Genomic DNA, 22,393 nt, shown 5'->3' on the forward strand with positions numbered 1-22,393 from the left:
AGAGTCATCAGCGAAAGAAGATAGGCAGAGATGTGGGAGGAATTAATTTAGGGCAAGCATCTGCTCCCGGAAAAGAGCCAGACAGGTGAGCCCTTGCTTTTTATTGCTGCGAGCATCTGCCTCAGAGCACTCATTCCCAGTAGGGCTGTCAGCCCCACCTTTGCATTTGCTCAGATAAACCCATCCATTTTCTTACCCCTATAATTTTATGAATATTTTCTAATGTCAAGGGGGACGCTGCCTCCATGGAGACGGATGTACACATCTGCCACTGATTTATTGTCTCCACAGATGGCTGGGGAGATCAGGGTGTTGCAAACATTTTGGGGAAGGACGGGCCCTGCCTCTGTCTCTTTGACTCTGTAGCATGTGGAGAAAACACCAGCCACCGTGACCACAGAGCTGTGCAGGGTGAAGTGAGGACAAGGGGGAATATCTACTTAGACCTTAAAGACAAGTGTCATAACCATGAAGTTGTCAGCTTACCAATATTTGGTGGGTCCTTGCACTGAAAAGCATTATCTGGGATCATCTCCTGGGTCTTCTGGGATCATCTCCTGGCTCTTCTAGCATCTTACTACAATCTGGAGAGGTTCCTCCTCCTTTCTCTGCCTCTGTCTCCTTGCTGGATGTGCACAACCTCCTCAGCATGCCTTTGTGAATCATCTGTTACAGCTCTGCACCTACCTCTCTCATTTTCCTTCCTGAATGAGAAAATCATTCAGAAAACAAGGGCAAGGTGATGATCCTGCTCCTGCTGGTGCCAGCCAGCCCTACAGCACCGACTACGCCTGGGCTGGCCAGGGAGGAGGAGGGAAAACGGCAGCCTTTCCTCTCCCCTGCCTGCTCCAGAAAATGGGACAGCTTCTGCCAGGTGCTAACAACTCGGTTATTTTTATCTGAGATCAGACAGTGCCAGATCAGACCTGAAACACCAAAGGTTTTCCACTACTTTGAAATTAATCTTTGCTTTCCAAGAGTGGCTGAGCGTGGTGTGCCCAGCATCACTCTGGAGGTGAGGGACTTATATAGTCCTTCATAGTGATCAAAACCACAGGGCACCTGGGGCCTGAATGCGCTTTAAGTTTTACAGGATTCAAAGCAGATCTATGCCATGCCTTAAAGCCCTTTCAAGGCTTCTCTGTGCTCAGAGAAGGAGGAACTTCCTGCAAGGCAGCACTTAGCACCTTCCTTTCTTGTCTGCTGACCTGGAAATATCCATCGGCTTTAATCACCCAAAGGAGGTTGAGCTGCAGCCAGAGCATCCCGGGCAGCAGCACCGGGGCTCCCTTGCTCTCCCCCTGCAGCACCCACCTCGATCTCTATCATCAGCACACTGCCCTCCATGCTCGCTGCTCAGGGCACCACCTGTAATTAAATCTGGAGAACAGCCATCAAGGAAAGCAAGACTTGCTGATCGATGTTGTGCTGTGTTGCACCCAGCAACTATCACAGAAGCACAGGTTTAGGAGAGTTAAAAATACTTCCCAGAACCATTTATTCATGGGCACAAGGTTCATCCTGCAGGAACTGGGCCAGGTCAGAGGTAGGGGCCAAGAAACATGTAACATTCTGCAGGAAAAAGGTAACTCAGCTGCGCTGTGGGGTGGTGAGGAAGAAATCAGGTCTGGTCTGCTTATACTTTCACCACCTTCACTGCCTGCAGCAGGAGCGCTCTGGATTTTCCCTGGCATCAACAAGGCCCGAGGAGATTCCTGTTCTCACACTTCTTTCTCCATCTGATACCTTCGGGAACCTAGCTTAGGAACAAACATTTGATCTGGTTTCAGAGGGATGGCACGATGTGAAGGCATAAGAGACAGGCAGGGATCAAAGCAGGGATTCAGCGAGCCACACAGAAGCAGCTGCTGGTCTGTCCCAGCAGCACAGCCCCAGAGCATCGCTGGTGCTGGGGACCGGCGTCCTGGCATTTCCATTTTAAAAAGGGGGTCAATCCAGACAGAGAATGCAAAGCCACCAGGGACACGGTATCTGCAAACAAATGAGGACTCAGGCTGCTTTCTGGCCACCTCCCTCTGCTGGCATCCCTGTAAATAATGTTTAATGCATCTCCCAGTGGGCCTGACCCCTCCCCCTCTGCCGAGGACCAGATGCGCTGCATCTCAATGCACACACTTAGTTATTTCAATTTTAAGAATATGATGGAATCAGTGATGCTTAAAATGTACTTGTTAATGGCACTAGTTTGCAATTTCATTTTACTTTAATATAAACCATCTGCTGTGAGCAGGCAGCAGCCGCAGGCTGAAGCTCTGCTGCCTTCGTGTCTGCACGCGGGAGGGGGGCTCGGAGCTGTCACAGAGGGTGCCCCGCTGTGTGTCCACGCATGCTGCCAGCTTCGGGCTCTGCCTGGCTGCAGGGCTTAGCTTGCCCTCAGGTTAAGAGCTGGCTGCCAGGTCCAGGAGCAAAAATCGTTGCAGGGAGCTGGAGGCCTTCAGTTCGCTCTCCACCATGAAGAGCAGAGGCAGCGACTGGTGAGGTCACACAGGGAGCAGGAACTGGGACTGCCCAAGATTTCTAGCTCTAATCCCACAACAACCCCAGTAAGAGCTGGCTGGGAAACGTGTCCTGTGCACTGAGGTCACTGCTGGGCACAGGACACAGCAAAGGGGTCCAGACACTGCTATCCCTCAGCCCACTGCTGTTGCAAGGCTCATGTAATGATGCACTGGCCTGGCAGGGTGCAGGACATCACCTCCAGAGCCACTGGATGCTGACCCTGGCCCAGAAGAGGGAAAGGGCAGAAGGGAAGGTTTCTGACAGGGAGCAGAGGGCCTGACTTCTCCCCTTTATCTTTGTGGTTCCAGAAAGCTCTGTTCATTTAAAAAAAGAAAAGCAGAAAGAAAATTGAGAGAAGGATACCTCCTCCCCTCCTGCTTACGGGCTGAGGAATTCCCTGGGCAGCCCTCACTGTCCGTCATCCATCCATCACCACCGAAATAAATACAAGTTTAGAGCAAAACCTATTAGAAAATAAAGTGCATCTGGAGTTGAAAAACTTCTGGAAAAAAAGGGCTTTTTTTTTCCTCTTTTTTTTTCTTACAAAAAATATCCTTTAAAAAAAAGAAAGCAAAAAGAAAAGGGAGCGAGAGGACAGAGCGTGCGGCTCTTGGCGTAAGGTCTACAGGGCTGTCCCGTTAGGGAGGGGGATGTTAAACCCACTCTTCAGCAGGGCAAGGCAGATGCATAGCCCCAGCAGGCCGGCGAGGAGCACCCCTGCCACCGCCTTGATGCAGGAAGTCCTGCTCCGGGTGAAGGTGCCGGGCCCCATGATGCTGAGCAGGGCTGTGCTCACAGTGAGCGTGTAGAGGATGGAGACTCCCGTGTTGAGGGCCACAATCTTCCCAAACTTGGCGAAAGGGGCGATGATGCAGAAGAAGAGGGGGACGGTGGCGATCCCCGTGGTGACGGCGCTGGAGACGATCGCCACTCCTACGTGACGGACTGCTTCAATCGTCCTCCACTGGCGGCACGCTGTGGGGTCCTGGCAGAAGGGACAGCGGTGTTAAGGGATTGTGGGGACAAGCACATGGGGCTGCAGTGGTGTTTTAGCCTTTGGGAAGGCGGCTTAGCTCGTGGGGTCCTAGTCTGGGACAGAGATGCTGTATAAGTGCGGATCTCAGAGTTCATGCAGGCTCTGAGCACGCTGGGCAAACAGCCATAAGGGTAAAATCCATCAGAGGCAAAGGCTGCTGGATGTTGTGCCTCCATCAGTGCCTCCTTTCAGCCATATCAGGCTGACTGCTGGACCCGCATGACAGACACTGTACCTGGGGAACAGAGATTCCCCAAGCTTTTGGGGCATCCATCCCCAAGAGGGAGATGTTAACCAGGCCAGAGGAGGTCCAGCACAGCAAGCCAAAGTGATTTGCTGAAGTTACAGGGTGAGTGTGGGGCTGTTCCAGTGCAGGACTGTCTTCAGTGGGGCAGGAAAGGGCATTGCTTTAGACACAGGCGTGTCCAGTGGCCAGTGAGAGAGGGACAACCATGTGGGTTGGACCCTCATCTGGGTTTGTTGTACAACCATGTGGGTTGGACACTGAGCTGCTTACTGTCCCCAGGTACAACAGCTCACATCAGTATCTGAGAGCTCGAAAAGCTGCAAGCAGCTCAAGCATGAGGTTGGCAAGACATCCCCCCTTGCCCACCATGCCTCGTGTCCTGCATCATAGCCAAATGGTACAGAGGGCACGAGAGGATACAAGGCTGCAGGAGGAAGAGAGCTCACCTCGGTGTGGTGCAGTGGCAGGTTTTCCCCTGCCAGCAGGTAGCCCTCCACCAAGTGCACGCAGTAATCGACAGAGGAGCCAACGAGGATGGAGAGAGAAATGGCTTCCACAGCCCCCATTTCCCAGCCAGACCAGTACATGATGGTCACCACCAAGCAGACCACCCCTGCGTGAAAAAGGTCACGTTAGGCAAGTTTAAAGGACGCAGGGAGTGCTGCCCAGCCCTACTGCTGCAGCTTCATCAGGGATTTTGAGCTCTCAGCCCTGCAGGTCTCCATGCTAGCCAGTCAGAACATTGTACATGTCCTGCCCACAAAGGCAAACACCTCCCTCACCTTCCAGTGGCCATGGGACCCTTCAAAAAGGCACTCAGACCTGCTCAGAGCAGCAAAGAAACTAACTGAAATATCAGGCAAAAAAGACAGACTGATGCCAATCCAAACTAATGCTTGCTAAAAGAATCCAAGCACAAGCCAGCGTGCCTGTGTGCACTACAGGCAAGAAGGCCCTTTGTTTTGTTTGACGGAGTTTACACACAGCCTGAGCACATGTACAGATTTTTCTTAAAGGCAAGAGTGATGTTTGTTTGTGAGTCATGTGTGGGAGACTAAGTGGTTTTAAAATGATAGATTTGATTTTTTAAACTGGGAAGTTTAGCAACACACTTAGTCCATAATATTGTCAAATCACCAGCCAGGGAGAGGGAGCTATTTACAAATTTGCTTCAAATGCTAACAAAACCGCTAAAATATTCAGCTTTGAAAATCTCCCACTGCTTGGAAACAGCAGCCATGGTGCAGATCCTTGGGAAGGAGTGCAATTGTTATTCAGAGCATGTGGGACTTAATCACATTATTATACATAACAGGCAGGGATGGCATTTGGGTAGCTAAACCCCTTATTTAAACAAATAGAAGGGATTGTGTAGATAAAACACACTGGGAATTAGACACACAAATCTGTTTTCCCAAGGAGGTTCCTGTGCATTTGTTGAGAGTTTCTCCCATTCACCTAGGTACACCAGGATTGAGTCCAGGAAAGCCAAAAGAGTTGACACAAAGTAGGAGCAATTCAGTTCAAATCACTGGAGGCTCAGCAGTGCCACAACCCAGCAATTTCAGAGGAAGGGAAAGCTTGGCACGGTGGGACTGGTGTTTTTACCTAAAATGCTGAGCAGCACCGGCAGCAGGAGGAGGATGTGGGTGGTGAACACCGCCACCGCAGCCACACAAATAACCAGCGAGAGGATGAGACCGTACAGGGCACTCTGCACTCCTGGAAAAGAAACAGCCAACAAATTTGAGTCTGGGATGGTGACAGCTGGCATGAGGGGGGCACCGTCTTGTCCCTGCTGGTGACAAGGCACGCAGGAACTCCTGCTGGCACTGATGGAAAGGGGAGGATGAGAGTGGGAGGTGGGTGATCCAGGTCCTATTCTTGCCTCCCCCATCAACAGGGGAAATTCCCTCACCTCTATTTCCCTGGGCCATGCTTAGGATTTTGACAGTATGTGCTGCTTGGGGTAGAAATGAGCTTTAGGACTTTGCACAGCAATGATAAGGGACTTAGCACAGCAATGATAAGGGATATAATGCTTGTCCATAAAATGGAGCAGAGTGCTGTGAAGATACAGAGAGTCTAGGTTCCTCAGGGAGAAAAGTATGGCAGTCACTTGCCTATAATCTCCATGAAGATCTGCTTCCAGTGCTCACAGGTCTGGAAACCATGTCGGAGAGCTGAGCCCTCTGGGAAAAGCTGGAGTTGCTGCTGCAGAAATGTCTCCCATTTCAGATAGTCAGCGTATGTCTGGAAGGAAGATTTCCCCTTGTAGGTTGTCTGTAAGAAGATTAACATGTTATTCTTGTGTCCTGCTCTCAGAGGCAGGGTATGCAAGGGTAGAGGTAGAACAAGCCAGCTGGAGAGCAGATGAGCAGATCCGCCACCAGCTCTTGCCCAAGCTCTCACAGTAAGAGCATAAGCAGCTACTTCTTAGCAACTCGTGAGTGGAGGCGTCTGTCTGCAGCCAGGCACAAACACTAGCAAGCACCAATTACGGCTGCAAACGAAAGTGGCCGGTGCAGAAAGAGCAGAGCTAAACCCCCTGAAGTCACAAGAAACTGTCACAAGGATAGATGGCGATGACACGTGCTCACCGATTCAAACGCCATGGAGATCCACTGCACCTTCCCATCCTTCACGCCCACTGCCCCGTGAGAGAGCTGGCCAGGCAGCAGGTTCGGCTCAGGGATGTTCTTGCACTCAGGGTGCAACATCTGCAGAAAGGAGGAGATGCTATAACCTGGAGAGAAAGAAAGAGCAAGGGATGGAGGACAAGCAAGGGATGAGGACAGGACAGGGAAAGGGAGCACATGGGAACAAAGGTGAAGAAAACAAGTGAAAGCTGCAGCTCCCACTTGTCAGCAGCTGCTTACTCTGACTTGCAAAAGCACTTGATCTCAGCACCAGAGCCCTCAGCTGCTTCTAGCTTGAGAGGGCACACAGTGCCATCAGCACCAACCAGGACATGCCCACGGCTGTCCCCAGTTGTCAGAAAGCAGCACAAACAGCAAGTGCTCAGTTAAACCAGCACAGGAGCGTGAGCTGGCAGGGATTTTCTCCAGGTGTAAGGTTGGCTTTTGGCCTGAAGCCAGTAATCCTTCCTAAAGTTGGCTCCATAACCACATGACCTCTGGAGTTGGAAGAGAGGGTCACTGGTTAGGGATGTGATGCCACAGGGGAACTGAGGAGTTACTCAGGAGTTACTAAGAAGAGATTTACTTGACCTACAGATTATATCACCACCAATGCCTGCAACTTGAAAGAACAGATGCAGCTTTGTTCTTATCATCACTGGATTATTTTTTTCTGATTTGCTGGTGAGGACCCCAACTCAGACAAGCACTGCTGCAAACAGAGCTGCAGAGCAGGCCTCTGATATTGCTGTCTCACTCGCTGTGTATTTCTCATTTGTGAAACAATCAGTACAACACATGGAAGCATAGAGTGAATAGCTTGTGGAGGTGGGAGCTGTGACTTGGGCCAGGTGGAGCCAGGCAGAGCTGTGCTGCAGGCAGCTCAGGAGAGCTGACTGCTGAGAAACCCCTCTCCTCCCTGCACCATCTGCATTTATCACTGACTGGTGCATTCATTTCCTTTCCCTGCTTCAACAAGGTGGAATCTGAACATTTAAGAGCCCTTAGCAGCTACGTTCCTCAAGCTGGAGGGTGAGAAGCAGTCTGTGCCCAGGGACCCCGGACCTCCCCAAGGACCCCACATACCAGAGGGCAGGCACTGAGCCCCTCCTGGCTTCACCAACTCGGTGTTGCTGGCGATGGCTTTGCAGAGGCGGCACAAGTTGCCAATCTCTTTGAAGAGGTCGAAGCTGTCATCATAGATAACGCTGCCCTTTCACAAGGAGACACAACAACAAGAGCACCACACGTGAGGCATGTACACAGCAACTGGCACAAGGCAGAACTTGACCCTGGGCACACGGCCTGGCACCATCTTATACAGACCACAGGTTTTTACAGTGGAAAGAACATCAGACATCTTTGCCTCACCAGACAACCCAGGAAAAAAATACATAAAAAATAAAAATCAGGCAGTGTGACTGAAGAACTGGTGAGCATGTGGCTGCCAGGGCATGCCCCAAAACAGGGTCTGCCTAAGGAGAATTTTTGATTCCCTGGCAGTGCCCAGCACTTAACGCCAACTTTCTGCCCACCCCACTGCTTGTGTTTCATACTGCCCTCTCCAGAGGCAACAGGCAAAGGCTGATTCTGTACAGTGCCCTCAAATCAGAAGGCAAGATGAACAGCAGAAAGCTGAAATGCATCTGCCAACTGACCAGAGCTAAATGCGATTTTGCTGGGGAAAGGCTGGGAGTACATCAAGGTACCAGATTTGGGAGATAAATTGTTCCTGAAAAAGTCAAATCTAGGAACCTTCCTCTTGAGTAATTGTTATGTATTTTTCCACGTTACTATCTCATAATAAAACAAACAATTATAGAAAAATATCTTGACTTTGTAGTGACATTTCCACACTGAGCTCAAGATGGGTTTGATTCTAAAATCCCCAGGAAAGCCAGACTCAGACTAAAAATTAGAATGTAAGATACTGTGCTCAGAAAGAGATTTTCTGAAAAGTCTGAAGTGATTTCAGTAAAGGGCTTCTTCAACCCCATTATTCAGGAATTTGCTAAACAGAAATGTGCTTTTGGCTCATCACAAAGCTGCCACCTCTGCTACTCCATCTGTCCAGACTTCTGGACCATACTACCTGGGAGGCAGAGATTAACTAGATACCATCCAGGGAGACCTTCCTTCACCCATCAGCCCCAGGCATGCCAGGATTTGTGTACCATGTCTCCAATGACGTGGTTGTCTGAACGTCCTGTGCGATTAATCCCTCGGATACCAAAGACCACAAACACCATGGCTCCTGTGTCCACCAGCGGCCGCACTGCTGGCTTCCCGCAGCCCGTGTTCATGCAAGGATTAAATCCAGAGGTTGCTGACAGCTTTGCTTTGGGTGCTGCTATCAAATACAGAAGAAAGAATGGTTACATCAGAAGAAGGCAACAACCCAGCTGACTCTCCAGCCCAGTCAGCAGCAAGATGTGGCTGAACAGGTACCCATCAGCCTTACCTTTCTCACTGGGAACATAAAGGATGCCTTTGGTGGGTCCGTCTGGGCTAGAGCTGAGAAGACAGCCAGGAGGTGCCACACACACTCGGCCATGGTAGGGGGGCTTGTGCGACTGGGCGAAATACAGTTTCCTGTGCAACAAAGAGAGTTCATTACGGGAAGGCAGGGGTAATACAGACAGATGTGTCCAAAGAGCTACACGGGCAGAGACATTCTTGGGGACAGAGGGATGGAAAAGGTGAGCAGCTCCAGGCTTGGATCCCTAGCCATTGTGCATTGTGTGCTGCCTGTTCAGCCCCAAACTTCAGGTGGGTAAGGGCAAGACAAAGACCAGCAAATTCTTTTTGCCCCCCAAAGAAGCCCGCAGTGACTGTTCTGCACCTGGCAAGCCCCTGGCATATTGATGATGTTATGGGCCTGCAAAATAACGCTGCAAAGACGGGGCACATGTGCAAAGAGACCTAGGGCCAGGGATGCCACCAGCTGAGGTCAGGGCTGGCACTGGACACTGGACATCCCGTATCAGCCATTCAGATGTACTGCTTTTGCTGCCTGGCCATGGGTGGGTTTGGGAGGGTTACCGCGTTCGCTGCTGCTCCTTGGCGGCCACATAGAAACTGAAGTCGAACTTCCAGCCTCTCTTGGTATCACAGGACAAGGTGGTCATCATCCACTTCCTGGGGCTCGTCTGCTTAAGCAGCCCTACTGTGGACACACAAGCTGTCAGCTTCCTGGTGAAGTTACCGAAAGGCACTCTATACACCTAAGCAATGGATTAATGAAAACAGACACTTAACTCCACAAGGTTGCAGCCTGTCACATGTTAGCATCACACACTCCCCTCCTCCCAGGGCACTGGCACAACCACACGGAATGAGTGCTGCAGGCACAAACCCAGCCAGTCCCCAGCCTGCCTCCTTCCCAGGGTGCTGGGCAGTGTGTGATGGAGCCCCTCACCACCCCCATTCTCTCTGGCCTAGGCTGGGTGCTGGCTGCTCTGTCCGGGGTGAGGGCGATATGAAAAGCAGTTCTGCTGGGGGTGCCTATGCACAACGTGGCCTGTGAACTGTGTCGCCTGCTCACCAGCTATCTGGGCATGGACAGAAGGAGGCAGTGGGAATCCAGCTGTTTTAGTTGCAGTTCTACTAGAATAAGGCCAGCTGATGATGCCAGGCCTCAGCTGATCCCCAGAGATGCCCACACTTCTGTTGCTGACAGTACTGTGTCAGTGCAAGGCATAACCTCTAACAACACCCTCTGCATTAACTACCTTACTGCAATGCCCTGGATATTTCACCCTGAGCTACCCAGGGCCCTGTGGAGAGACAGGAGGCTCTTGTGCTCACCTGCTGAGTGCTGCACTCTTGATATAGGGGTCCAACATCCCTGGACTGACTCACCTGGAACGAAGGCACCTCCCCGTCTCCTGGTGACACCATCTGCCAGGGGGCAGGGACGCTGGCGTTGAGAGAGAATCTGTAGATGGCTGGCCTTCCCTTGCTCCTGGACTTGGAGATATACACAGTCCCCTGCAGATCTGGAGCAAACAGAGAGAGGGCATGAGGGCCAGTGGTACTTCTCAACCAGCAAATCCTACTGACACTGGAATTGGGGTTCCTCTGGTCTGTTGTTTCCTCTGGGGCAGCAGGCACAGCCTCTGCCTTTGAGCAGCACAACACACATTTCAAAGGATTTCATAAATATATCCTGAGCTGCAGTAATTCCTGATGGCTTATTGATTCATGTCAGCTCAGGACCTGGCCCAATAACTCTTTTATTCTCAAAATCCCCTGCAAAGCAGGCTAAATTTACTCTCCTCGTGGTCTGCCAACAAGGCTGTGATACAGGACAGGGATGCAAAAGCTCTGAGCTCCTAGTCCTCAAACTAGTGCTCCTAGTGCTCAAACTAGGCAGACCAGAGGGATTTCTTGCTAGACTGTATTGCCACCTGGACTATAGGACACTGTCCTGGAGAACAGTAGGCATTCTGGAAGGGGATGGTCATCATGACCCTGATATATAACATCCAGCACCAAACCAGGGATCAAGAGGGCTGTGTCCAAAGAAAATTATCCCCCATTAGTTATTCTGAGGTCATATGATTTATGGTTTTTGTTTGTTTGATTATAAGATGGGGCCAAAAATCAGTCATCATGTCCCACTTACCTTGCTGCCCTGTATCACTTATGCTCCCTTTGCTTCCCCAAGGTGACCCTGAGCCTCTTTTCTTTTTTTCCAAGGAAGTTCGGATGTTGTTCTGCAAGCTGTGGGGCTTTTCCTGAAACAAACCTGTCCAACAGGGTTACTCAGGGAGGAAAGAGTGAGTGGTATGACAAAGAGACCTTCCAGCCCTGCACATGCCACTCACTTGAGTAGGTAACACATCAGGGACTCTGCTAACACCAAACCCTGAGCACTGAGCCACAGACCCCAAGCTGGTCACTGGCACAGTCCCTTATGAGTAAAAATAGATCATGTTCCTAGATTATGAAGGAATTAGCTCCAGCAGAAACACTCAGGCAGTTCCTGGCTAAAGCAGCTGTTCAAAGTACTCTACTCCTACAGACAACTCCACCATCCTACTCCCAGTACGTGCCTTCCTTCAGCAGGATCCATCCAATACCCAATGAGATATTTTTAGAATTGTAGTCCTCTATCTCCTTTTCTAGCTCTCCCAGCTCAGGGTCTGGGCCAGGATACATCCCCTGTGTCCTGGGGGCCAGCACTCTCACCTGAGCAGGTAATGCAGGAGATGCCTTCAGCACTCAGGTTGTATTTCAGGTCTAGCAGCACCTGGATGTTTGTGTCTGGCCGGAACAAGACTGGAGCACGGCTTGCTGGACGGAGGCGGCTGGCAAAGAATATGGATAGGAGCAAAACAACGAGAAAGAGCCCTGCAAGGAGAAGCCCTGGTAAGTGTACGGGACCCTGTGTGCATCTTGCTCTTAGGACATAGTCAGCAAGGGCATGGAGGAAGGATGCTGTTTTTAAGAGGAGAAGGAAACAGCCCCTAAAGCACAGTGGCAGCTGGGCTTTCCTGTACTGAGCCCCATGCCTGGATAACCTCATCAGGGCCTGTCATTTCAGACCTGAGTGAAAGGAGAGGGATGGAAAAATCTCCAGGTTCCTCGTGCAGTCCCCTTAGGGACCATCTGTTCTGGGGATGCTCATCAACTGTGTTAGAAGCCATCTATTACATCCCCTTTCTCAGTCTCCTGTCACTAATAATCAAGGCTTGGAGATGAATTGAGATGCTGTCAAACCCTCTAAAACCCATGCAGATGGAACATCCCCCCTCCTTGCTTACCCACAATCACCCATCTGCTCTTTACTGCAGACCACAGCACCCAGTGCTCCAGCAGCTCCTGCAGATGGGCTATCAAGTGACCTCGGCTGCTCTTCTCCACAGTGAGCTGCAGATTTTCTGGCATCACAGACACCAAGGGAACATCTCCCATTTCCAGGGAGACTAGAAAGAGAGAAATCAAAGACAGTCTCAGTAGTCAGTATCACGAGTGCCTCTCATAGCTTCCTGCTCTCCTTCACAAAATCTCCTTCTGCGAGGTGCTGCACAACTCAGTCAAGCTAAGGCGATGTGATAAGACCCAGGCAGGGGCAGTGACTTGCCCAGGATGCAATAAGAAGCATCTTTGGCCATTGACTGACATGTAACAAGTGACACTTCTAAATCCACAGCTCAGCTGAAAGCCTGTGCTTCAGGTTATTCTTCCTCTGCAAGATCCCACTAACATTGTGGATATGAGCACAAAGACACTGCGTGCTTCTTGGGCCAACCAGAATTTGTCCTTCTGTCCCACTGAGCATATCTGGAAGCTAACGACACACAGCTCACCTCCTCCTGACTACAGCCTGGCTCCTCCATGATCCCTCATCGCTCAGGGATGCCCAGGGAACCGCCCTCTTCTCTGCAGGTGAGAAGTGTTCACTTGCTCTAGTGGAGTCAAAGAGTGCCTGGCATGCTGTACAGCTGACCCACAAACCATGCTTGATCACCAGCTGGAACAAGCTGCTTTGCTACTTCATGAGTTCCCTGATGCCCAAGGGTCCCCAGAGAAAAGCATCCTGCTGTTTACTCTGCTCAGAAGGGAAGGAGTGATTTCCATACATTACCATCTCATGTGTCCCCAGCATACTAAGAAGACAGCTCTTGCAGCGCAGAGCCAAAGCACAACTGTCTGCGTAGCAAATGCTGCTCGGAGCCCACCCTGCGGGGGGAAGGTCTGGGCACTGCCATGGGATCAATGGGCCCTCAGCCAGGGATATATTTGCCTCCAGTTCCACTCTGCTGCTAGGCCCAAAAGGTACTCTCTGCCCAGACCCATCCCCATTGTGGTTCTTAAAAGGAAGAGATCCTAGCAAGATTTAGAAGCATGTTTTTAAACAAGAGCATGAACCCTTAAGCACCCTTATCTCCAATCAGAGCTAGAAGGAGTATCTCCTGCTAACAAGTGATAGGATATTTCTGGGCTCTCTTTCTAGATTGCTTGCGCGGTCTCAGGCAACTCATTGTCCCCGACTTGCCACGAGGGAGGAATTGCTCTGAGGAGGTCATGCTGGAGAATGACAACATGTTCTCTTGCCTCCTTCCCAAATGCAGCGCTCCAAATGGCAGGGAAGAGGGAAGAACATCCTCTACTTGAAGGTAAGCTGTCCTGGTGCTACGGATTCAATGCTTCATGGCTACATCCACGTGGCAATTAGTGATTCCCAACACCAAGTACAGTCCACTTTAGACCCAAGAAGGTTAGCAAAGCAGTTAGCAAGCACGTATCTGCAGCCACTGAAGATCTCAAAGCATCCTGCAGTCACTAGTGAACTCAGACTTCTCCCCACAACTTTTGTGGCAGCATCATTTTGTGACACCCTCCTGCTTAAAAGTAGGTGAACTGAGCATGGACAGGAGAAGCTCCAGGATGGACAGGACAGCATAGTCCCCCTGAAGGCACAACACAACAGGCACATACCAGGCTCCTCCTCCACGCTGAGCAGTGGGATGTCATCATCGAGATAGGGAAGCGTCTCTCGGCCTGCTCTGGAGGTGGCCTCAGAGGCAATGAAGAGATCTTCAGCCAGGTGCAAAGCACTCTTTTTGGTGCACTTCTGACTGCAGCTAGATTGGGGCAGAGAAGGAGACAAAGGAATGAGCTTCAAGTCATGTACCCTGAAGTTACCAATGGTCTCCTTCAATGGTCTCCTTCAGCAACAAGGAAAGCAGCAACAGCCTGCTCCAATTACTTGGAAAGACAACAGGCAGTGCCGTGAGCAATTTCCATTGCTAAGTGCTGAAAGGTCAGGGGCTGAGCTGCTACAGCAAAGCAGTAGCAGGTTGGGCTGAATAAACAGAGCAGGGCTGAGCCACACACACTGGGCACTGAGTGACGGCAGTTTCAGCAGTTCATATCCCTGCTAATGAATTAAATCAGGCCAGGTCATCTGCACTGCTAAAGGGCAGGGGAAGGGAAATGTGCTGACTTCCAAACACACAGCTGCATGCACTGCTTGTGCTTGCAGGCAGGAGCAATGGTGATCTGTCTGCTGGGCTTGCATCTGCACAGCCTGAGGATTGTGGCTGTGCAGTAAGTGCTCTGAGGACACAAATGGCCCCAACACTTCATGGGATTCAACAAAGAGGTATGACGGACACTGCTGAGTCTGTCTGCTGGGTGGCACCAGCAGAGGGAATGAGATTAGGGCCTGGCCCTTCTATTTTGCTTTGATCTGGAAGGGAAGCAGCTATATTTTCTACTCTTGGAGAACAAACAATGGCAAAACCAAGCTATCTGAGGGGGAATGAGGATGACAGAGAGGATTGGGTAAGGATTTATCCTGGCCACGGGCTCCAGCCGCATCTTCCCACTCCCAAACAGAACTCACCTGGTTTGACAGGAGCTCTCTAGTGGGGACACATAAAGGGTCCATATTCCAAGAGCAGCTGGCATGGTGAAGAGCACAGCTACCCAGCAGCAGGACACAATCAGTGACATGAAAAGTCCAAAATCATGCACAGCTGGTATCTGCATGAAGACAAAGAACGTGGGTTTGGGATCAGAGAAGTGCTGGGACAGGAAACCGAGACAGACAGAAAGATGTCTGGAGGAACCTGAGAATAGCTCATACTGCTCTCAGTCATGGTAGTCAGCAAACCAGGCAGGAGCTGAGTCAGAGCCTGACAGCCACTGGATTCCTTTTGATCAATGGCACAGGAGATATTGGCATGGATGCAGATACAGAGAGAGTGTGTACTGCCTTAGAACAGGCAAGAGAGGGCCGTCTAGGGAAAGTAAGTCTGGCATGCCCCTGTGCTCAGAGGGGCAAAAAGATGGTATTGGCAGCTTCATTCTCTTTTAGGGCCTTTGGAAGAAACAGAAAGCCCCAAATCCCCAAATTGCAGCATACCTGAGAGAAGATGTTGGCAGCATATGCTGCAGCTGTGGTCAGGGAGGTGAAGAAGGTGGCCTTCCCCGCTGTCTGGATGGTGTGGATCATGCGCAGCTGCACGTCCTTCAGGTGGGTGGCTTGGCGGTAGGTGTTGATGAAAACAAAGACATCATCAACCCCTAGGGAAAAAAGGAAGGGGAGTTCGATACTTAACTCACAACAGGGACACGTGTACTGAAAACCTAATTTTCCCTGAGCTTCTGATCTGAAAATCCTCCCCTCAGACAATGGAGGGAATGGGCTTGCAAATTTGATCTGCATTTGTCACCATCACCTTCCTCTCTCCTGCAAGCAGCAGTTAAGGCAAGGCAACACATATAAACCGGAGTAAGGATGTGCTTACCGATTCCCACGATGACGAAGGCAGCCACCCCATTAAGTATGCCCAGGTACTGGATCCCAAAAACCACGTGGTACAGGAACAGAGCCACCAGACAGCTTAGCCCGATGCTGGCAATGCCAAAGAATGACAGGAACACTGTAGGAGGAAAGAAACGTGGAGAAAACACTACTGCTGGCCACCCTCAGGGATTACAGACACCTCCCACCTGCCCTGCTGTGGTACTGGCTCCCAGGAGTGTGCTGGGGAGAAAGAATAGCTCAGGGCTGTAGGAGTACAGCTTGAAGACTCCCTCCTATGAGCCCCATCCACAAAACTACATCAGCCTTACACCAGAGTTCGCAAGAGAGGAACCCATATCTCACTCCTATTCTTCTGTGAGCTTTCCCCCTACAAAGCTCTTTTCCCCACAAAGCTCTGCTCTGCAGAATCAGACTTGCAAGACCTTCTGCCTGCTGCTGTGCCACAAAGCCAGGTTGGGGCCAGGGCATCAGAGCCTCTCCTGGGGCTTGCCCACAGACACGGGAAGGCACGGCACATTTGGCTCCGTGTGAGAGCAGAGCAGCTCTGACTGCAGCCTACCTGAGCAGGAGGTGAGGATGTAGACCAGGACTGCTATGCAGCTGCTGCTGATGAAGGCCAGCAACATGTCATTGTTGAAAGTCCTCCTTACTTCGTAGTCAAACAAATCCGTCCCTCCATACAGCACCTGGACTTTGCTGGGTGGGAAGATACGAAGGGAAAAGAGTAGGCAGCGTTGAGTGTAAAGGCAGCAGAGCCAGGGGATTTATCAAAGCACATCATCCCCCCCAGGGCCAAAGGAGGTCACTGCTCTAATAAACTTGGCAGATCTCTGAAGAAGCAGTGAACTCAGAGCAGTGAAAGCAGGTTGAACTAGATTGCTGCTGGAGGTGAAGTTCACACAAGAAGGGAGAAAAATAAAAGAGCAGGTCCAATATTTTTAGAATTCCTCCAGTGCCTGGTGGGTCTGTGCCACTAATGGACTTCTTGCTGTCAGCAAACAGCTTCTGAAGCCTCAAAAGGCAATTCCATCTAGAATCCTAATCATTGCTTATTATATTAAGCACAAAGGTAATAACCAACGGATGCAGGCAGAGTTAGAGCTTATCAGGAGCCATATGATTTACCAGCCTCTGCTTCTGGAAGCAGACTCTGAGCGGAAGTAATCCAAGATAATTTAAGCAGTACAATAGCTGTGCACCATAGGAGACTACCAGGAATCCAAGCTTTAGAACTGAGCCTTGGCCCCAAATTCCCTTTTGACTTCTCCTAGCTGCAGCCCACTCTGCCAGCCCATTGCTGAGAACAAACACTCGGTGGATGCTTGTTTTCAGGGCTAACAAGGGCTGACTGCACTTCACTCTGCTTTTGAAGATCAGTGTCCCTTCATTCTGGGACCTATTGAGACTCAGAGCAGCAGAGAGCTGGGGACTGAGAAGCTGTACCGCCTTCCCCCAGCTCTCTGGGTACTGGGCTACCTTTTCCTTTTGATCTATTTTACCTTTTCACTTCCACAAGCATTGAGCAAAGCTCTGTTTGACAAGAGCCATACAGACCAGATGCTGAAACAAGTCTGCACTTCCTGAAACTGATTCTGCTCTTACATTCCTCTCCTCATCCCTCTGTGCAGAGAGTGGACGCTTCTGGAAGGATTTATGCTGGCATGGGCAAAAGCAGAATCAGACGCACAGGCTGATGCCCTGAGTAAGGGCCATTGCACTCCTTGCACCACATCAGCTGGGGCCAAACTCAGACCAGGAAGGCAGAGCAGCAGCTTGGCTGGAGCCAGTGGGATTGGACTTGTGAGATGGAAGCAAACAGACCCCATGCCAGACAGGGACTGAGCAGAAAGACAGGCACTGGATTCAGTCGTTGGCTTCCTATCAGTGTCTCAACTGATGTCTCTGGCATGCTGCTGCAGTAGGAAGTGACATTAAAGGGAGGCATATGAGTGGTTTTCTGCCATATGTCCCCCACCTTCATTCACAGCATTGTGCCAGAGCCCAGCTTTGAAGATCCTTTCTCTCCTTCCTCTGGAGCATTCCACCCTGACCGCTGTTTGAAACCGACCAGCAGTCTGAGCTGGCATGGAAGCTTTCTGAGCCTGGAGCCTTCCAGGTGAGGCTGGATGCTTCAGGGTTATCAGAATTGATCAGACCTGTTCATTCCCATAAACCTTTTGTAAACCTTTTACACCCTGCAGGATCTATTCCAGCCACTCCTTTAGTGCCATAGCAAGCACCATCTTCCCCAACCTCTGTTTTTTCCTGCCCTCACCTTGTGGACTGCTTGGCCAGCATGGCCACGTAGGTGACAACAAAGCTCTGGAACTTGCGGCGCTGCTCCTCCCAGCGATCCTCCACCGAGTAGTAGTTCGGCAGCGGCGCCCCAAAGAGGATTTCACTCCGCAGCAGGGAGCTCTTCATGTTCTCAGCAGACAAGCCCTCGTCTACATACCAGTAGAACTCGGGGTGGGTCATGGCCAGCTCCAAGGATCCTGCAGGAGAAAAATGCCACTTCTGTTAGGCTTAGCTGACCTGGCAAGGCACAGGGACAGTCTGACAAAGGCGAGCCGGGAGTTATCTTGTCTTTCAGAGTGATGCTGACTGCTGCTGCCTTGCAGGGAGCAAGGAGGGCTGGGAAAAGCTGGCTTGCAAAGACTGACCTTCCTCTGCTGCTTTGTGACTCTGCCTGCAATGCTGCCTGTGTGCAGATCCCCCTCAGGGACACATCTCTCCCTGACTGCGATCTCAGCCACAGCTTGCGTGCACACATCTGAGCTACGGCAGCAATGCATGCGACACCCCCATCGACACCCCCACTGCAGAATGTGCTTAGCTCTCTTATATTGGGCCAATATTTGAAACATCACAGTGGGAAGCACAAGAGCTAAACAAATGGTTCTGCTGCGACCTGCTAGCCCTGCCATCTGACAGTCAGGGACAAGATGAGCACACACTCCTCAAAGAGATGCTTGTAACAATACCCTCAGTACCATCCCATGCAATACAACTTGTGGTGACCAATTGTCTTGGCTTTGGCATGGCAATAAGAAGTTTCTCTTTTCAAGGCAGAGAGAACTCTGTGTTCCTATGCATATTGATAAGCCAAATCACACAGAAGTGATTGCAAGTGTGTTGTTTACAGCCGCTCAGCAGACTCCCAGGAGAGTTGATTTCCCCAGTGCTGCAGGCAGGCACATGAGCACATGAGCTGACCTCTACTCCTGGCAGGCAAACAGCATGCATATGAAGAGTTACCAGGCCAGCAAGCAGCAAGTCACTGACTATGGTAAGATGATCACCTGCACAGGCAGGGGAAGACCAGGGAGCTAATGAGCAGACTCCATTTCTTTAAGCACACCATAAAGACCAGAGCCAGCCAGTTCTCAGTAAGACACACTCCCTATCTGCCCCCAAAATCCAAGTTCCCTTGAGTTCATGCCAGAAGAACTCAGAAACCAGGCACTTTCTTGCTTTAGTAGCAGAGCTATAACACTGGAGCAGATGGAGTTAAGCCTTTGCCTGCTCCCAGCGTGGCTCCCGGACAGCTATCATGTAAAGCACGCGCTGGGGAGACAGATGGAGGCTTCATCCCACAGCCACATCTCACCCACAGACTTCTCATGATTCACCTCTTCACCATACAGAGCTTCTGCTCTGCTGGAGGGACATCGTGCAGGGTACGGATGGGAGGAGGAACAGGGCCTTCCTCCTCTTCTCCTTATAGAAGCCTTTCCAGCGGGTGACTCACAAGCTGCCTTTCAAGCTCCAGAGCAGCCCACAAACCTCTTTCATCTGCTCCAAAGTGCAGGAAAGCTCATCCCTATTGTCTGTCCAAGGCCTGACATGCTTCTAATGAATCACAGTCATTCGCAGGAGCCAAGGACCAGTGGAAGGTGTCTGTACAATGCAGAACTCCCCGCGCTTGTCCCTGTTGCTCACCTGTCAGGGCTTGTGCGACTCATGGCTGGTGTTGCAGAAAGGGCTTTGCTGCAAGGGTGGAAAAGGGGCCCCAGCACAGAACAGACAATTCCTCAAGGCACAACAAGGCAGCATCTTCCTCTCCACACCAGGCAGCCGCCCCTCCTAGCTGCACACCTGTAAGTGACTGCCTGAACTTGTAGATGTGTGCCTCAAACGTGCCAACCCCTGCCCACAGCACTCAGCTCACCTTGGATGTCTGCAAGGTCTTGTCCCATGCCGTCGTAGTAAATCTTCCCTCCTCTCTCAGTGGGGAAGAAGTAGGTCATGAGGGAGCTGGGAGGGGAGCAGTAGGAGTAGGAGCCCAGGGGCAGGTCCTTCAAGACCTCGTGGGGCTTCCAGCAGAACTCCCGGAAGCGAGGGTGGTCCATGATCTTGCGCTCAACCTCGTGGATGGTGACCAGGCGCTCGGTGGTGAAGATGTTGTTCTCAGCATCCCCCCGAGCCAGAAAAATGAGCTCAATGCGCCAGTGTGCGTGTGTCTGTGTGTTGGCACTAACGTAAGTGTTCGAGTAGTCCCAGCGTGGGGCGCCCCTCTCTGCTCGGGCAGTTTGGTTTCCCGGGTTGAGGTGGGCACGGGGTTTTTGGGGGCTAGTCCTGCCCTGCGGGGTGCTGCGCTTGGCCCGCGCACCGCCCCCCAGGTGGGAAGCGTTGAGGTGGAGCTGTTGGAGCTGCTCAAAGATGAGCCTCTGCAGGGTCTCAGAGGTGAAGTCAGCCAGGTCCCGGCGGTTCCTCCCCCACGACCCAAACTGGGACTTGAGGGCCAAGGCAAGCGCGTCGAAGCGCTGGGAGGACTCATGGTTACGGATCTCGAAGGCGTTGTAGGAGATGTCAATGTCCAGGGCTGGGTAGTGGAGGAACATGACAACAGCAAGCACAGCGGGGATGGCACAGCCAAGGAAAAGGATGAAGCCAGCACAGTACGGGTTGGTGAATATCCAGCCAACAATATTCCAGAAGCCAGTCGCTGGCAGTGTGACACGCAGTGGCCTGGCTCTGCACGGGCTTTTACCACACAACAGAGCACCCTCCTGCCTCTTCCGTGAGCTGAAGGCAACCTCTTCATCTTCCTCGTCTAGCCAGGAGTCCTGTAACAAGGGGTCATCCTCCGTGTCCATGTCCAGTGCCTGCACAAAGGGGGAGAGAAAAGCAGTCAGCGGGTGTCATGAGGCACAGCTGGGATGCAGAGCGGTCACCCAAGGGTCTCGGTGGTGGAGCCAGGGTGGGAGGCACGCTCCAGCCCTCTCAACAGTAATGCACGATTCCTTTTGGACCCTGCAGATCTACATTTACTGAAAGGGCAGGCTCCTCATGGAGTATCCCACACCTTGCTACCAGGGACCACAGAGGGGAGAAGTTCAAACCACAGTCACAGAGCCAAGTGCTCTGGGGATTCCTGGAGCACCAGGCCTGGAGACAGCAGGGGATTTGCAGTACACTGCGCAGCCCTGCCTCAGATCACAGCAGCAGGAACACTTAATTAGCTACCAGATGAAAATCCAAGAGACCCTATCTTCCTCTCATTAAAACTGACAATAGATTTTCCCCGGGGTATTTATAGCTGTGTTTATCTTCCCATCCATGCACACACAGAGCCCCTGAGCACCCATGCCTGCAGACCCACACGTATGCACGCACTTGCACATGCCGATTCCCACAGAGCACTGACTGTGACCCTGCCCTGGAGGGCCATCCACCACCAGAATGGGAAGGGGAAGGGCTGAACAACCCTGAGATCGGGCAGGGATCTTCCACAGAGGTCCTTAGCCTTTCCCAGAGACAAGTGCAGTCCTCTGGTGCTCGGGGTGACCCTTCTGAGTGCTTCGAGTGCTTCCCCAGCTGCGTGAGCATCTCAGCCCTTGCTTTTGTTTACGACTATTGTTTATGGAGTGGGTTTTCCTGGCTTCCACAGAACAACCAGGATGCGAAAGCAGATACTGTTCCCAGGAAAAGGAGCAAACTCCTTCCCTGATCAGCACACACTTGGGCAGGAAAGAAAGGGGGACTGCCTGGGAGTTGCTCTCCTTTGCGAAGGGCTCAGGCTTTTCCACATGCCCCTCTTTGCTGTCGCATGGGAGCCCCCCAGGTGGGAAGCCCAGGTGGCGGTCCCTGAAGCAAAGCCCGGCAGCTCCACAGCCAGCACAGGTCGCTGCCTTTATGGCTCCAGCAGCAAAGCCTGCAGCCCCCTCTCCTGAATGAACACGTTCAATTCATGGCTTGACCCTGATAGCTGCGAGCAATCTACACACAGGCCAGAAGCAATTTAAGAGCTTCATTCCTAGCCACTGTTTCTATTTTAATGGGACTTCTATCTGCAGGAAGATGAATTGCCAATGCCCCTTAACTCTAGGTCCCCAGAAGACCTGGGGGCTGCCAGAATTTGGGCCAAGAGGCCAAGCAAGGGGACAGAAAAGCTCCCTGGCAGAAGAGGGATGTGACAAGGGTCACAGCAATCCCTCTGGCTCTGGTCAGCCCGGGTGAAACCTGTGGCTTTGTACACTGACCGCAGCAGCTCCCGCGGGATTTACTCTGGCCTGGAGAGCATCCGTGCTGGCAGGCTGGGCAGAACGCTCCCAGCACTGTGGGAAAACCTTTGAGCTCTGGTCTTCGCGTTCCTGCCCACGCCAAGGAAAGCGCAGATACTCATCAGTGGCTTTAATCTGCAGTTGGGATTGTCTCAGGACATC

General features: G+C 51.6%; 1 protein-coding gene across 1 annotated transcript; it reads right to left on the bottom strand.

The window, feature by feature from the left end:
* Positions 1-3,102: 3,102 nt before the first annotated feature.
* On the bottom strand, positions 3,103-20,824 carry DISP3 (dispatched RND transporter family member 3; the record flags this gene model as incomplete). The annotated part of the gene is made up of 20 exons (XM_084300343.1): positions 3,103-3,505; positions 4,250-4,416; positions 5,412-5,525; positions 5,927-6,086; positions 6,404-6,549; positions 7,529-7,655; positions 8,617-8,792; positions 8,904-9,034; positions 9,485-9,666; positions 10,304-10,440; positions 11,070-11,192; positions 11,636-11,797; positions 12,211-12,372; positions 13,889-14,034; positions 14,799-14,938; positions 15,321-15,481; positions 15,706-15,840; positions 16,285-16,421; positions 18,001-18,220; positions 19,897-20,824. The coding sequence occupies 20 exons, from the start codon at positions 20,822-20,824 to the stop codon at positions 3,143-3,145; spliced, it is 4,017 nt and encodes a 1,338-aa protein (XP_084156469.1). The 3' UTR covers positions 3,103-3,142.
* Positions 20,825-22,393: the final 1,569 nt, after the last annotated feature.

The sequence above is a fragment of the Netta rufina genome, assembly GCF_964035555.1.
Source record: "Netta rufina genome assembly, chromosome: 22".
In the NCBI taxonomy this organism is placed as follows: Eukaryota; Metazoa; Chordata; class Aves; order Anseriformes; family Anatidae; genus Netta; species Netta rufina.